Raw genomic sequence first — 13,065 nt, 5'->3', positions numbered from 1 at the left:
AAATATAAGTGTTGTGACTCCGCACGCCCAGTAAGCTAGTAGCCATGGCCGAGAGCGCAATTTGCCGTCGAAGGGGGGCATGTTACATTCCGTGGTGCCAAGAAAAGATACGCATGATGTTACTTCCCTACTGTTAGGCATTTCCAAGACATTGGCAAGACATTGACAAGACGTGATGCCAACAAAGAAAGGTGGAACGCGGGGCCGACGTAGGGCCAAGCAGGGTCCGGCTGCTTGGTTGCAGCGCCAAGCATCCCGAGGTCCCGGAGTCCGCTGGATAATCCGTTGATAACCGGGATTATGGAATAAAGTCATGATATTATATGATGATCGGCAGGGGAACTGTACTGAAAGCAATGATATGATTAAAAGTAAGCGAATCCAGTGCCTACGGGTGAGAATCCCTGGTATCATATGGAGGCATAGTGAGGCTGCAAGTGGCACCATGGTAAGCCCTAATGATGCACCCCATATTAGTAGTGATGCAATTTGGAAAATACATAGGAGTAGTAGACGCGGGAATATTGACATCCAATAAAATCCAATTAACTTGCTATATTTCGGTTCAGAAAATCGCTTTAATACTCAAAGTCATCATCCACACCTCCCTTGGTATCCCTCGTGACTGCCTCTTGTTTCCGGTACATCTCTGCCACTGCGCGGGTGGTAGTAGCCTCGTCTGGTTTCTTATCGTCGCGAGATTTGATATACCGCGGGAAACGTAGAGAGACACCCTTTCCTTGGAACTCATCCGCAGCGGCTTGGTAGCGTGGGCTGAGGGTCAGGTCAGCCGTTTTTACTTCCCACACAAGTCTTGGCTCAAACCAAACATCCGGTTGGTCCTTGGGGACGGCCGAGTGAGTGTAAAATGGCTTTGGGCGGTCAATCACTAGAGGAACTAGTGTCTGGTGTAGCTCTTCAAGTACGACCTCGGAAAAGCCAGTGCCGATGTTGCATATGGTCTCATATGTGTCGCTACCGGGGTTGTAGGCAGCGAGGAGGAAGGCACCGTAGACAGAAGTTCGTTTTCCACGACCGTAGTAGGCCCCGAGTACGACAAGATCAAGAGAGTCACCAACACCGGCGAGGTAATCTTTTTTGACCTGCGCAGCAGTTAGCAAAAGTTGCAGTAATCAAGAAACAGAAGCAGCATACCTTCAGCCAGTTGCGACTCCGCTTACTTGGCTCGTAGCCACTCTCCGCTGTGTCGAGCATCTTCACCATAAGACCCTCACAAGAAGCCTTGACACTAGCCTCAAGTAATTCTTGGATCTCATCGAGGACATTGGAGTTGCCATATTGGGCGAACTGGAACTCCCCCTCAACCGGTTGGAAGCATTGATGCATAAGCTCTCGCCGTTCCCGTAGAGACTTCTTCACGCAGGGCTGTTGAAAGGTTAGCGAGAAGGACTAGATATGGCTCAAAGCAACTCGCTGTGCGTCCTTTCTTCTGATCCGTCCTTGCTATAAGTGGGAAAGAACACGGCATTGGGAGGAAGAAGAGGAGCCCCGCGAGTCGCTCTTATTTAGACATGAAAGAAAGAAATGGTCTTACCTCTCCATTGAAGAAAAGCAGATCAAAGGCGTACACGCAGACCTTCACTTTGACATCTTCCGCTTTGACGTCCTTGCGCTTGCGAGTCATCAGTTGTTGGAATGGAAGAACCTTTTTGGCCTCCGTATCCCATGCAACAGTCTCGCAATCAAGCACAAAACTCTTAACATCAGATTTGACCCACGTGTCGAGCTTCCCTAGAACATCGGGATACTTCTTCGAAAGATCTTCCGAGTTGCGGGAGAAGATTGAGGACAGTCCCTTGCTGTCCTTCTGTAATGTGTCCAAGGCTCCAGGATACTGGTGAATAGAATCCGGAGACACAAAATGGATTTGGGCTCTTTCTCCGTCGTATTTATATTCGCAAGTAAATTCTCTCCCCTCGAACCGGTCAAGAACCTCCGTTATAGACTTGGTAGGTTTGGCAAGCATAGGCTTGATAGGAATTCCGGGAGAAAGCTTGCACACTTCAGGCAGCTTGAAGAGCCCATGCTCTAGAACGGCAGGAATGATTACTTCATAGGCAGGAAGCTCGCTGTAGACAGTCTTGAAGATATTTTCACCTTCCACCATTTGCTCTGCAGACGGGATCTTATTGCCAGTTGACTCAGCCTCATGAGTCTGGACTGCCCGAGAAACAGCAACAAGAACTGTCTTCTCTGCAAGTCCCAGTCTCAGCTTACCCTCCAAAAAGCGAACGATGAACTTTGCTTCACTGGGGCCGCCCTTGTTCTCGGTGATATCCACCCCTTTGCCAGCAATGTCGGCATCGGCTGCAGCCAGGAGCTTTTTGATGCCTGAAATCTTTTTGTCCTGAGATCCGTGACCCTGAACCTTAGCGATTCCAAGGAGGCCTTCATGTACACCTCGAACAGTCAAAGGTTTCGGCTTGAACATGGTAGGCTGGTTTGACCGACTTTTGGCAGCGACCAGTCCCAGGTCACCGATTTCCCGTTGATCGGCTTTAATGACGGCAAGGCTGCGGCCCGTACATTCACCGATGGCTTTCATGATTAATGACTCTCCGATGCCCAATTCGATTCCGGCATAATCGGCAGCCAATTTGTTGATCATGAGCTGGACAGTGGGTAGGAAATCGGTAGGAGTCAGGCGAAGGACCTGGCGAAGGAAAAGAGAACAGTGATCTGTAATTTCCAAGCGCTTTCTGGTCATCTCTATCAGAGAGAATGTGGTACACAACGCAGCATAAGGAACAGGATCACCTGCCTTCCAGTCTGGGTATGGATCTTTACCACTGCCTTTTAGTTTGGCTTGGAATTTTTCGATTGATTTCTTGGCGAGTTCCGGCTTGAGGTCATCTTCGTCTTCGCTTTCCAACGGGTCCTCCTCTTTTTCTACTGAAGGCGACTTCTCTTCAGGAGTGACATTGGAGGGCTTCTTCGTGACTGGTTTCGGTGACGGCGATTCAACCTTTGGCTTTGGAGACTCTGGTTTCTTTGGGGATACTGATTGCTTCTTAGCAGTAGGAGGGGTCTTTGTCGAAGCCTTTCGTCGCCTCTTGGAGACAGGCTGGATATCGGAATTATCACTTTCTTCCGCCTCGGCGCTCTTTTCTCGCTTCACACCCTTCGTTGGCTCTGCTCCATTGCTGGCAGAAGTTGGTGCTGAGTCAGTAGCGTCTTCCACCTTAACTCCATCCGTGGCATCCTTAGCCTCCGCATCAGCGGGGTCACTGTTTGCTGCTTGTCTTCTTCCACCGAAAGCTAATGTGGTTTGCTTCTTCGGCGGTTGGTTCGCGCCCGAGCCGAAAAATCTCCTACAACGAATAAAACGAATCAGCAGGGTGAACCAAAACAAGGGCCAAGGAAGGCCAGAGTGAAAGGGCGCATGCGCCATCGAGTATTGTCGACGCACCCAATCGTCTGCTGTCCATCCCGTACATACCCCAGGGTAGCTTGTTTCCTGCTCTTATCATCGGCCATGATTTGCGATGGTGAGAGTGTTCTTTTGTTCGGGTGAAAATCTTGGTGTACTGTGCGACTGGCAGATATCAAGCCCGTAGAAAATTTCGAGATCGATGTGGTCAAGAAATTGTGTTGTCTTGCAGATCGTATGCAGAAGCTAGGTCTCGAGCGCGAGAGCGATGAAAGCGCAAGCTCTAGAATCCGCAAAACCCGCATAGGCAGTTCCTTCGGGGAAAGCTGAGCGCAGAATATGCTCCAATATATAGCCTAAGCAGACCAAAGCCGCAATTGAAATAGCCAAGGCAACACTCGTTACTCCTCTGTGCCGCAGGCAGCTGTCGGGATTCCCACGCGTTGAGACGCGCTAACGTATCACGTGCATTGTTATCTTGCCTGTTTGGGATATATTATGTTCACCGCTTGATTATGCCGGCAGATGATGACAGAGCGGTACAGTTTTGGGATACAGTCCCGCTGTATTCGATTGCGATGGGTCCGCTGGATGATGTTTACAATGGGGCTCTTGACATTTCATTGATCTAGTACTGCTACCCACTCAATACTCAGTCTATTACCTTGCAAGTCTGACTCTGCCCGGCGTTGTTCGGCTGCAATGGACAACCTCCGGCAGGAATCTTTCAAGCAGGTATGACATGATACATTCAGCTCTTAGGAGGCACAATGCTAATCTCTGAATAGCTCCGAGCACCATGCGTGGAACTCAGCGCTGTAGGACTTCGTTTTCGAGGAAATCAAGCTTCCGCCGCCGACGTAACCCGAGTTCTTGAGCCGGTGCACAATTGTTTAAAGGAACTTGCTGCGAAGAATGCTCTCGACGAGAAGCTAGCTGAATATGCATTCTTTCCGTTGTCGCATATCTTCAACGAGACGCAAAGACTGCCTGCACAATGCATGGAATCTGCCGTCCAATGCTTGCGAATTCTGGTCGCCGATGGATGGCGGCAACGACTGTCTCCTGCAATGGGCAAGCAACTCATAATCCTATTGACGTTGATCGTGGGGGGATCTCCAAACAAGGCAGAAGAGAAGAAGCTACCGAAGCCTCAGGTTTCAGAGGAACTTTGTATTGCTGGGTTTGACTGCCTCACTGCTATATTCACGGTCTTGGAAGGAGCTGTCCCAGAGCAGACAATCTATCACGAGATCGGCACGGCGACGGTTGTGGATCAAACAGTATATATTCTGCTTGAGGGAATTGTCGACGATAGATCAGATGAGCTCTGTCTGGCAGCCGCCAGGGCTTTGGAAGCGCTTTATGCTCGAGTCACGGACCGCGTGGTGCTTGCCAGCATCATGCCGCGAACTGTGTCGGCACTGGCTAAGGTTCTAAAGCCATCAACGCAGACTCGCAGGTCGTACAAACTCCTCCAGATTTCTTTGCAGATTCTTACGGAGCTTCTAAGAGCTGTTCTTAATGACCATGTCGCCTCGGAGGTCTCCCCACCCGAACTTGGAAGCGACAAGATAGCTCTAGATGAGTCCTGGTTGAAGGCCACCACAACACAGATCAAACTTGCGCTGGCCAATGTCATCCAGGTCCGCCGTCACCAGCGATCAGAGGTTCAGTCTGCAGTGCTAAACCTCTCGCTGATGGTAATTGAAGAGTGTCAGACCACACTGTCAGAGTCTATCCCTATGATGGTTGAAACAGTTGTTGTTCTAGCGGACAAAGAGGACAATGGCGCAAATGAAGCCTACAAGAATGTTACTCATCTTGCCACAACATACCCTACGGTATTAGATTCTTTGAAAGAATCGCTACATACCTGGCTCACTTCTTTCCCTCGAATTATGCAAGGCAACGATGAGACTGCTAAACAATGGGGGCTTCGTCAGATCTCCACCGTCTTTCAAGTCTTATCCCAAGTTCAATCTGGGTCAGAGTTGCTTACCAGTGGTTTGGCATCCGGTCTATGTGACAGCGTCGGTGCTGTTGTCATACAAAACACCAATGCCCTCCAGCCTTTGACCTCAATGGATACTGAATTCAACTGGGAGATACTCAGCACTGATGCCAGATCTAAGGTGTTTCCCCCATCATTTTAGAACATCAAAGCCAGCAAGAAACTCTAAAAGATCTACGGTCAATGATTACTAGATTAAATTTGTCTGAGTCTGGGAATGAGATTACTCGATTGATTGTCAACCGCATGCACACGGCATCGAGTGATTCCGCCATTGCGCCTTTCTGGTTGGCGATGACTTTCTTACGGGACAGCACTACAGCAACAGCCGACTTTGATGATTTCATCTCTCTTGATCATGTTGAAGTGTCCATCTCATCAACCGGCCGTCATGAAATGATTGAAGAGTTATATTATATCTCATTGAATATACTGAACGAACTGTCAGTTGATGGAACGGGTGACTGGCGTACAACTGCACTTGCTCTCGAATCTGTGGCTCTCCAGGCTCAGCAACTCGGCGAGGCTTTCCGACCTGAACTCATGGACGCACTTTACCCAACTTTGCAGCTGTTGGCATCACAGAACCCCAACCTTCAGCGCCACGCCATGACATGCCTCAATATATTAACCAATGCTTGCAACTACCCAGACACGAGTGGTATGATTATAGAAAACGTGGACTATCTGGTAAACTCGGTGGCCTTGAAGCTTAACACTTTCGACGTGTCACCATATCCGCCACAGGTCCTGTTTATGATGGTCAAGCTCTGTGGTGCCCGGTTGATACCTTACCTGGATGATCTGGTTGATTCTATATTTGGTATTCTGGATCTTTACCACGGCTATCCAAAACTCGTTGAGATGATGTTCAAAACTCTAGCTGCAGTCGTTGAGGAAGGGGCGAAGAAACCATCTTTGCTCACAATTGACGAGGGCAGAGAGAATGACTCCCGCGACACCCGCAAGTCTCAATGCCAGCATATCTCAATTTCAAGCATCGCCGCAAACATTGCCAACCGCAAAGCCAAACGACATGCCGAGGATGAATTAACAGATGCTGATGGCAAAATCCCCCACCCCAAAAAGCCATGGTCAGAAACATACGACAAACCTCCCCCAGAGCCGTCCATCGAAGAGCTTCTAAATCAAGCCGAATCGGACGAGCCACCACTTCCACCACCCAAAGAACCAGAAGACGCCGAGAAGCCACTCAGCAAAACCCATGCCCTCCTCCTCCACATCGTCAAATCCATTCCATCCCACCTAACCTCACCATCTCCCTACCTGCGACGTTCCCTCCTCTCAATCCTCATCGATGTCCTACCTGCCCTATCCCAAAACGAAACCAGCTTCCTCCCTCTAATCAACGAACTCTGGCCTACAGTAGCAAGCCGAATAATCTTCCCCTCATCACAATCAAAAGCAAACGAAACATCCAAATCCCTCATCGCCACCCCATCCACAGAATCACCTCGCCACCCGGAAACCCCAGACCACCAAGAAGAAACCTTCGTCACAGTCGCAGCCTGCGAAGCCATCGAAGCAATGTGCAAAGGCGCAGGGGATTTCATGTCCACACGTGTCGAAACCGAATTTTCCCGATGGGATCGGCTGTACCGCCGCGTGTGGGAGAAAGTGCGCGCTGACGCCGAGGCTGCGAATGAGCGCCGTGTCAGGTCTCAGGCTACGACCGTCGCTGCGTCGGGAGATCCAGCATCTGCTCTACACTTAGCGCTCTCTTCTTCTCTTTCGCTCTCGCCATCAACACCGGGGTCGAGATTCTTCACACCGCACCACCGTCTGTGGCGTGCGTTGATCTCCCTCTTTATCACGGTTCTTTCGCATGTGCGGTTACCGTTGGAAGTGGGTGATCGTATTTGCGAGATGCTTGGTGGGTGGATTGCGCTGTTTGTCGGGCCTAAGTATTACTTTGTCTCTAGAAGTTCTGCGTCGGTTGAAGCAATGGATTCTGTTGAGGATGCGATTCGGGCGATGGAGGCTTGGAATGTGGATTTGACGTGGTTTGTTTTCATGCAGCATCGCCTGAGAGCGGATGCAGCTACTACAGGCAATGTTGGGAACTCTGAGGGTACTGATCTCCCTTTCAATGGCGGGGGGCAGCAGGTCAGGCTTGCTGAGGTTGTGTTCTAGTTGTCCCTTTTCGTTGTTGATGACATTGCATCGCATGAGATATGAGTTATTTTGTTTTGTTTTACTTCACTTGTAGATATACTTGAGTAGTTACTGATGTGGATGACGCTTGAGTTGCTATATTGATACCAAATTGATATTTATTGCAAAGGAGTGGCGAATGGTAAGCTAAACTAGAATGACGGCCGAAAGTGATCAGCCCATGCAAGATGGGTAGATCCGGCAGAGGTCCAAAAATCCCTGTGGTTAAATCTAAGAATGGACGCAGATAACAGGTTGGCAAGAATACACAAGAGCGCAAACAACGTGTATCGTCTACTCGCTGTCTTCCTCACTCTCCTCGTCGCTCTCGGCATTCTCGAGCCACTCGATGAAGGGCTTAGCAGCCTTGTGGATCTTCTTGCTAGTCGAGATGTCGACGTACTTCTTGCTGGTCTTGGCACCCCACGCCTTGAGGGTTTCCTCAGACACAAGGTCATTCTGATAGTATCCCAGCAGAATGGCAGGGATTTGGGCGACAAGTTCAGGGTGATCCTGGCCAACGAAGCGCTCGGTACCGCCGAGGAAAGCCTTCTCGTGACGATCGGAGGTGATCAGCTTCTTAAGCAAACCAGCGCGAGCTTCGATCTGCTTGACGATCTTCTCATCGAAGATGCTCTGTGCCAGCACAGCGCAAGTCTTGTGCTTGGTCTCAATACCGAATTCCTTGGCCTTCATGTAGATCTCAACATCAGTGACCTGGGTGACATCACCCTTCTCAGCGGCGGTCTCAACGATCCAGCTACCCAGCTGTTCGTAGGATGAGGGGCCATCAGCTCCCTCATCGTCACCATCCTCAATGACAAGGGCACGCTTGAGGTCCGAGGGGAGATCCTTAGCACGAGCCTTCACGGCTTCCTCAGAGACATCAACGGCCCACTCATCATCCTTGATCTCAACCTCAGCCTCGATGGCCTGGGCCTGACGGGTCACTTCATCATCGCTGTTAGCCTCGAGGGCAAAGTCTCCGTCATCATTCTCAGAGTTGTTGCTGTCGCCGGGGCTAGCATCCTCGCCATTGGCAGCCTTTTCCTTCTCTCGCTCGCGGCGAGACTTCTTCTTCTCCTTCTTGCCACCCTTCGGGTTGTTGCGAACGATGAAGGTGCTCAGCTTGAGGCGAGGGTCGACATCAGAGCGCTGACCACAGGCCTTGCAGTCCAGGGTGATCTTGTCATCCTTGATGAAGACGTCGGTCTCAGGGTTCTTGCACTTCTTGCAAAGCACAAACTTGGAAATGAAACCGTCAAGGTAGTCCTGAAGCTTAGGGGCATCGTGGGAACCGTTGATGATCCAACGATCGTCAGAGGGCTTAGCGTTGGCCTGGGCACCAAGTTCAAAGCCGAAGTACTTGATGAGGTAGGCAGGGGGGACGGCTGAGGGACTGGGCAACCGAGTTCAGGTTGACGACGACGGTCTTAATACCGTTACCCTTGCCCTCGACCTTAGCCTGGAGCTTTTCCATCTTGTAGCGATAGAAGGGATCGGTGACATCCCGGCGAATGTTGACGGTAGCCATGATGACGGTTTGATTGAGTGATTGTTCACTAAAAGGGAACGGTTTGCTTGCCTAAGGAAAAGCTGGGAGGATTATGGATGATGGTGTCGGTGACGAGACAAGACATGCGTGTCAAGTTTATTTTTTCGGTATAGGGTGTGATTTCTTGGGGGAAAAGTCACAACAAATCAAGGAAAGACCCGGGTTATTCAGCCACAGGATCGAAGGTGTATGCTGCAAGGTTTCGGCGCGCGAAACGTTTGCAGCTTGAGCGGCAGGTGATGTTCGAAATTTTGGACGGAGGACGAATACATAGACAAGTTCGCAGGAAACTTCTCAACGTGTTGCTTTCTGGGAGCGATCCAAGTTCTTTGGGGAATCCGAGTCAGAGGTCGGAGGCCTGGTGGACGGTGAAAAGTGATGGTGGCGAAGCCGAACTAACCGGTGATAAAAAATGAAGAGCGTAGAACTAAAAGTCCACGCGATAGATCGATAAAGGCTTCGAAAATAACTCGATGCCTAGTGTTTGTGTGTTATTGGGGAAAAGGAAGAAAATGAAGAGGAAAAAGCAGAATTTGACAAATCATGGTTATGTCAGCGAGCACGTGCCGGCAATAACTCGGAGTATAAAGGAGCATTGACCGTTGAATATAGCACAAGGGATCCTAGATGTCTCAAAAGGGGGATGTTGATGATTGGTGTTTAAGCTTATGATCATTTGTGTTTTAAAATAAGCCTTCAATCAATATCGAAACATTTACTAGTGAATTGCACAATGTTGTATACATCCGGACGAGTACAAGCCGAACCTTCCAAGACCCCACCACGGCCACACAGCGATAATCGGCAATCTCCTTCAGTCAACTTGAGTACTGTGTTTTGGGTTGTACAAGTATAGCCTGCTAACCATATCAATTTACTATTCACTTCGGGTTCAGTCGCTTCTGTCACGAAGACCTCGGATCTATTACTCCGAAATTCCCTGCTCTGCCTTTGTCCGGAGCCAAGACATCATGCCCGTAGATCTATCGCTCTATCTGGTCACGGATTCAACCCCGGCTATTCTCAAGGGACGAGACCTGTGTACAGTGGTAGAAAGCGCCCTGCAAGGAGGTGCGTGGTACCCCAATTTTCCCAATTATCCCACTAACCCCCGCTACAGGCGTGACGGTGGTGCAATACCGGGATAAAACCAATGACACCGGTGTCCTGGTGGAGACTGCCCGGAAACTACACCAGGTAACAAAGAAATATAATGTACCTCTTCTGATCAATGACCGAGTTGATGTGGCTCTTGCCATTGGTGCTGAGGGCGTGCATCTTGGTCAAGATGATATGAGTTCGTTGCTACGATTTCACAAACATACATATACTAACGTCCAATGTAGACTTCGAGGAGGCAAAGAAGCTCCTTCCTAAGGATGCCATTATTGGTATCAGTACATCCTCGGTTGAGGAGGCAAAGAAGGCTACCGCTGATGGCGCCGACTATATCGGAATTGGTACCATGTTTGCCACGCCTACGTATGTTCGCATCCAGGGATACCCCAGTATCCCGCTATCAAGCAGTAGCCGCTAATTATTCATAGCAAAACCAACACAAAGTCAGTCATCGGGACAGCAGGTACTCAAGTCATCCTAGATGCCATTAAAGATTCCGCCATTGGCACTGTTTCCATCGGCGGCATCAACCACTCTAACGTACAGCGAGTGCTCTATCAATCTCAGTCACCACATAAAGCACTGGATGGAGTCGCCATTGTCAGTGCTATCGTTGCAGCTGATGACCCCAAAGCATCTGCCGAGCAATTCGCCGCGCTCATCAAGAATCCTTCTCGGTTTGCGCTGGCTTCCAACCCGCCTCGTGCCAACGAGGCCGAGGCCTTAGTGAATGAGGTGCCCCAGATCATCCGTAAGATGGTAGAAGTGCATCCTCTCGTACACAACATGATCAACTTCGTTGTGTCGAACTTCGTGGCCAACGTTGCCCTTTCCATGTCAGTATATTGCACCTAGCCCAGCCATTTTCCATGCTAACTTTTCGACAGTGGCGCATCTCCCATCATGTCTCCGTACGGCGATGAAGCCACGGACTTGTGCAAGTTTGATGGTGCCCTTCTGATTAACATGGGGACTTTGACTAGCGACAGTGTTTCCAACTACCTGAAGGCTATCAAGGCATACAATGAGCGGGGCAACCCAGTGATCTACGACCCAGTCGGTGCAGCTGCGACACACATTCGCCGCAATGCAGTAACTCAACTCATGGCTGGTGGTTACTTTGATCTCATCAAGGGCAATGAAGGTGAGATTCGCCAAGTTTGGGGTAGCAATGCTGTTCAGCAGCGCGGTGTCGACAGTGGACCGAGTACTCTTGACGGCAACCAAAAAGCCGCCTTGGCTCGGGACCTGGCTCGCAGGGAGCGTAAGTACCCGGCAGTCTCTAGCTGTACTTATTTTTCTAATCTCATATAGGAAACATTGTGCTCTTAACCGGAGCCACAGACTACCTCAGCGATGGCGAGCGGGTCATCGCCGTCGAGAACGGCCACCCATATCTGGGCCAAGTGACCGGAGTAGGCAGCTTCTTCAGACATCTCTTTCTAGAACACAGCTAACCTAGATTTCCAGACTGGATGTGCCATCGGCACCATCTCCGGCTGCTTTTTGGCTGCCCACCGCTCCGACCGACTCCTCGCAGTGCTGTCTGGAATTCTCATGTACGAGATCGCAGCGGAGAACGCAGCGGCCAAAGAGCATGTTCGCGGCCCAGGAAGCTTTGTGCCGGCATTTGTGGACGAGCTTTACGTCATCCGCACAGCAGCGGCAAATGGTGATGACAGCTGGTTTGCTGGCCGGGCCAAGGTGCACGAGGTAAAGCTATAGATATCTATATGAGTGATGTGTATATATCAAAGCAAAAGTTGGACCATAATTGAATACAACACAAAGATCAACATCAAAAGTCCCGATGTATAATCGTCCCTCGGCTTCCCCGCATCTCCGACTTCTCCGACTTTCCTCCGGGATTGCTTCTCATCTTCTTCCACATCGACTATATCCTATCCGAATCTCTCAATCCTGATATAGTAATTTGAACATTTTAGAACTGTTCAAATCATGGCTACCCCCGCGCGTGTCTCTCGAATCCGTAAGAAACCCCCGACTCTCAACTCAATGCATGGGCACTAACAATAAACAAGGCAATCCCGCACTCTTGTACGCAGCACACTCAGTCCCCAAAAGGCAAATATAGCCCTACTACCAAGACTAACATCCATCCTAACCACAGCATCTGCGACATCCAAGACAAATTCCGCGATGGAATCTACGAGTTCCCCAAGCTGTACGTATCCCCCACATCTCAACCCCAACCACATCCAAAAGGCTGACCAACCAAAACAGCGTCTCAACAACAGAAAAGTTACTTCGCGCTGCCTCAACCCTTCAAACTCCCGTGTTCATAACAACCCAAAGCCGCGCCAAACTCGGCAACACCGTGCCAGAACTCCAACAACACCTCAACGGCACACACATCCGAGCTGACGTAGACAAGACCCTCTTCTCAATGATAACCCCGGAGATCGAGAAGTTGCTTCCAGCCCCAGGTTCAGCGCCTCTAGACGTGATCATTGCCGGGATCGAAACGCACATCTGCGTGATGCAGACGACGCTGGATCTCCTCGAGCGTGGTCACCGTGTTTACATCCCCGTCGATGCTGTCAGCAGTATTAACCCCGAGGAGAGGGGAATCGCGCTTGCTAGATTGAGGGATGCTGGAGCTGTCATTACGAGTAGCGAGAGTGTGCTTTTTGAAATTCTTGGCGATGCTTCCCATGAAGCATTCCGGGCTGTTAGTGGGCTTATTAAGGAGACCAAGGAGAGTACGAAGGGGGCTTTGGGGGTTTTTTCAAAGATTTGATTCAGTGGAATTTGATCAGGGAGAGCATGTAGTACTTGAATATCTACACT

General features: G+C 50.0%; 4 protein-coding genes across 4 annotated transcripts; 2 read left to right on the top strand and 2 right to left on the bottom strand.

Moving 5' to 3' along the window:
- Nucleotides 1-578: 578 nt before the first annotated feature.
- Nucleotides 579-3,498, bottom strand: N7500_003622 (DNA ligase (ATP) CDC9; the record flags this gene model as incomplete). Its single annotated transcript, XM_056674768.1, has 4 exons — nucleotides 579-1,103; nucleotides 1,156-1,386; nucleotides 1,556-3,332; nucleotides 3,431-3,498. 4 exons carry the CDS (start codon nucleotides 3,496-3,498, stop codon nucleotides 579-581), a joined length of 2,601 nt encoding a protein of 866 aa, XP_056535293.1.
- A 248-nt stretch (nucleotides 3,499-3,746) lies between these two features.
- Nucleotides 3,747-7,559, top strand: N7500_003621 (uncharacterized protein; the record flags this gene model as incomplete). The annotated part of the gene is made up of 4 exons (XM_056674767.1): nucleotides 3,747-3,802; nucleotides 4,048-4,126; nucleotides 4,180-5,526; nucleotides 5,562-7,559. Coding segments are annotated over 4 exons (3,480 nt in total), but the record flags the coding sequence as incomplete, so codon positions are not given.
- Nucleotides 7,560-7,874: 315 nt separating this feature from the next.
- Nucleotides 7,875-9,114, bottom strand: N7500_003620 (translation initiation factor eIF5; the record flags this gene model as incomplete). Its single annotated transcript, XM_056674766.1, has 2 exons — nucleotides 7,875-8,971; nucleotides 9,021-9,114. 2 exons carry the CDS (start codon nucleotides 9,112-9,114, stop codon nucleotides 7,875-7,877), a joined length of 1,191 nt encoding a protein of 396 aa, XP_056535291.1.
- A 992-nt stretch (nucleotides 9,115-10,106) lies between these two features.
- Nucleotides 10,107-13,015, top strand: N7500_003619 (bifunctional hydroxyethylthiazole kinase/thiamine-phosphate diphosphorylase; the record flags this gene model as incomplete). The annotated part of the gene is made up of 9 exons (XM_056674765.1): nucleotides 10,107-10,206; nucleotides 10,256-10,432; nucleotides 10,482-10,617; nucleotides 10,683-11,090; nucleotides 11,142-11,518; nucleotides 11,569-11,669; nucleotides 11,725-11,967; nucleotides 12,321-12,439; nucleotides 12,499-13,015. 9 exons carry the CDS (start codon nucleotides 10,107-10,109, stop codon nucleotides 13,013-13,015), a joined length of 2,178 nt encoding a protein of 725 aa, XP_056535290.1.
- Between the last annotated feature and the right edge of the window lie 50 nt (nucleotides 13,016-13,065).

The sequence above is a fragment of the Penicillium coprophilum genome (genome assembly GCF_028826855.1).
Source record: "Penicillium coprophilum strain IBT 35676 chromosome Unknown utg000002l_segment0_segment1, whole genome shotgun sequence".
Classification (NCBI taxonomy): Eukaryota; Fungi; Ascomycota; class Eurotiomycetes; order Eurotiales; family Aspergillaceae; genus Penicillium; species Penicillium coprophilum.
This window is presented reverse-complemented; position numbering and strand designations above follow the sequence as displayed.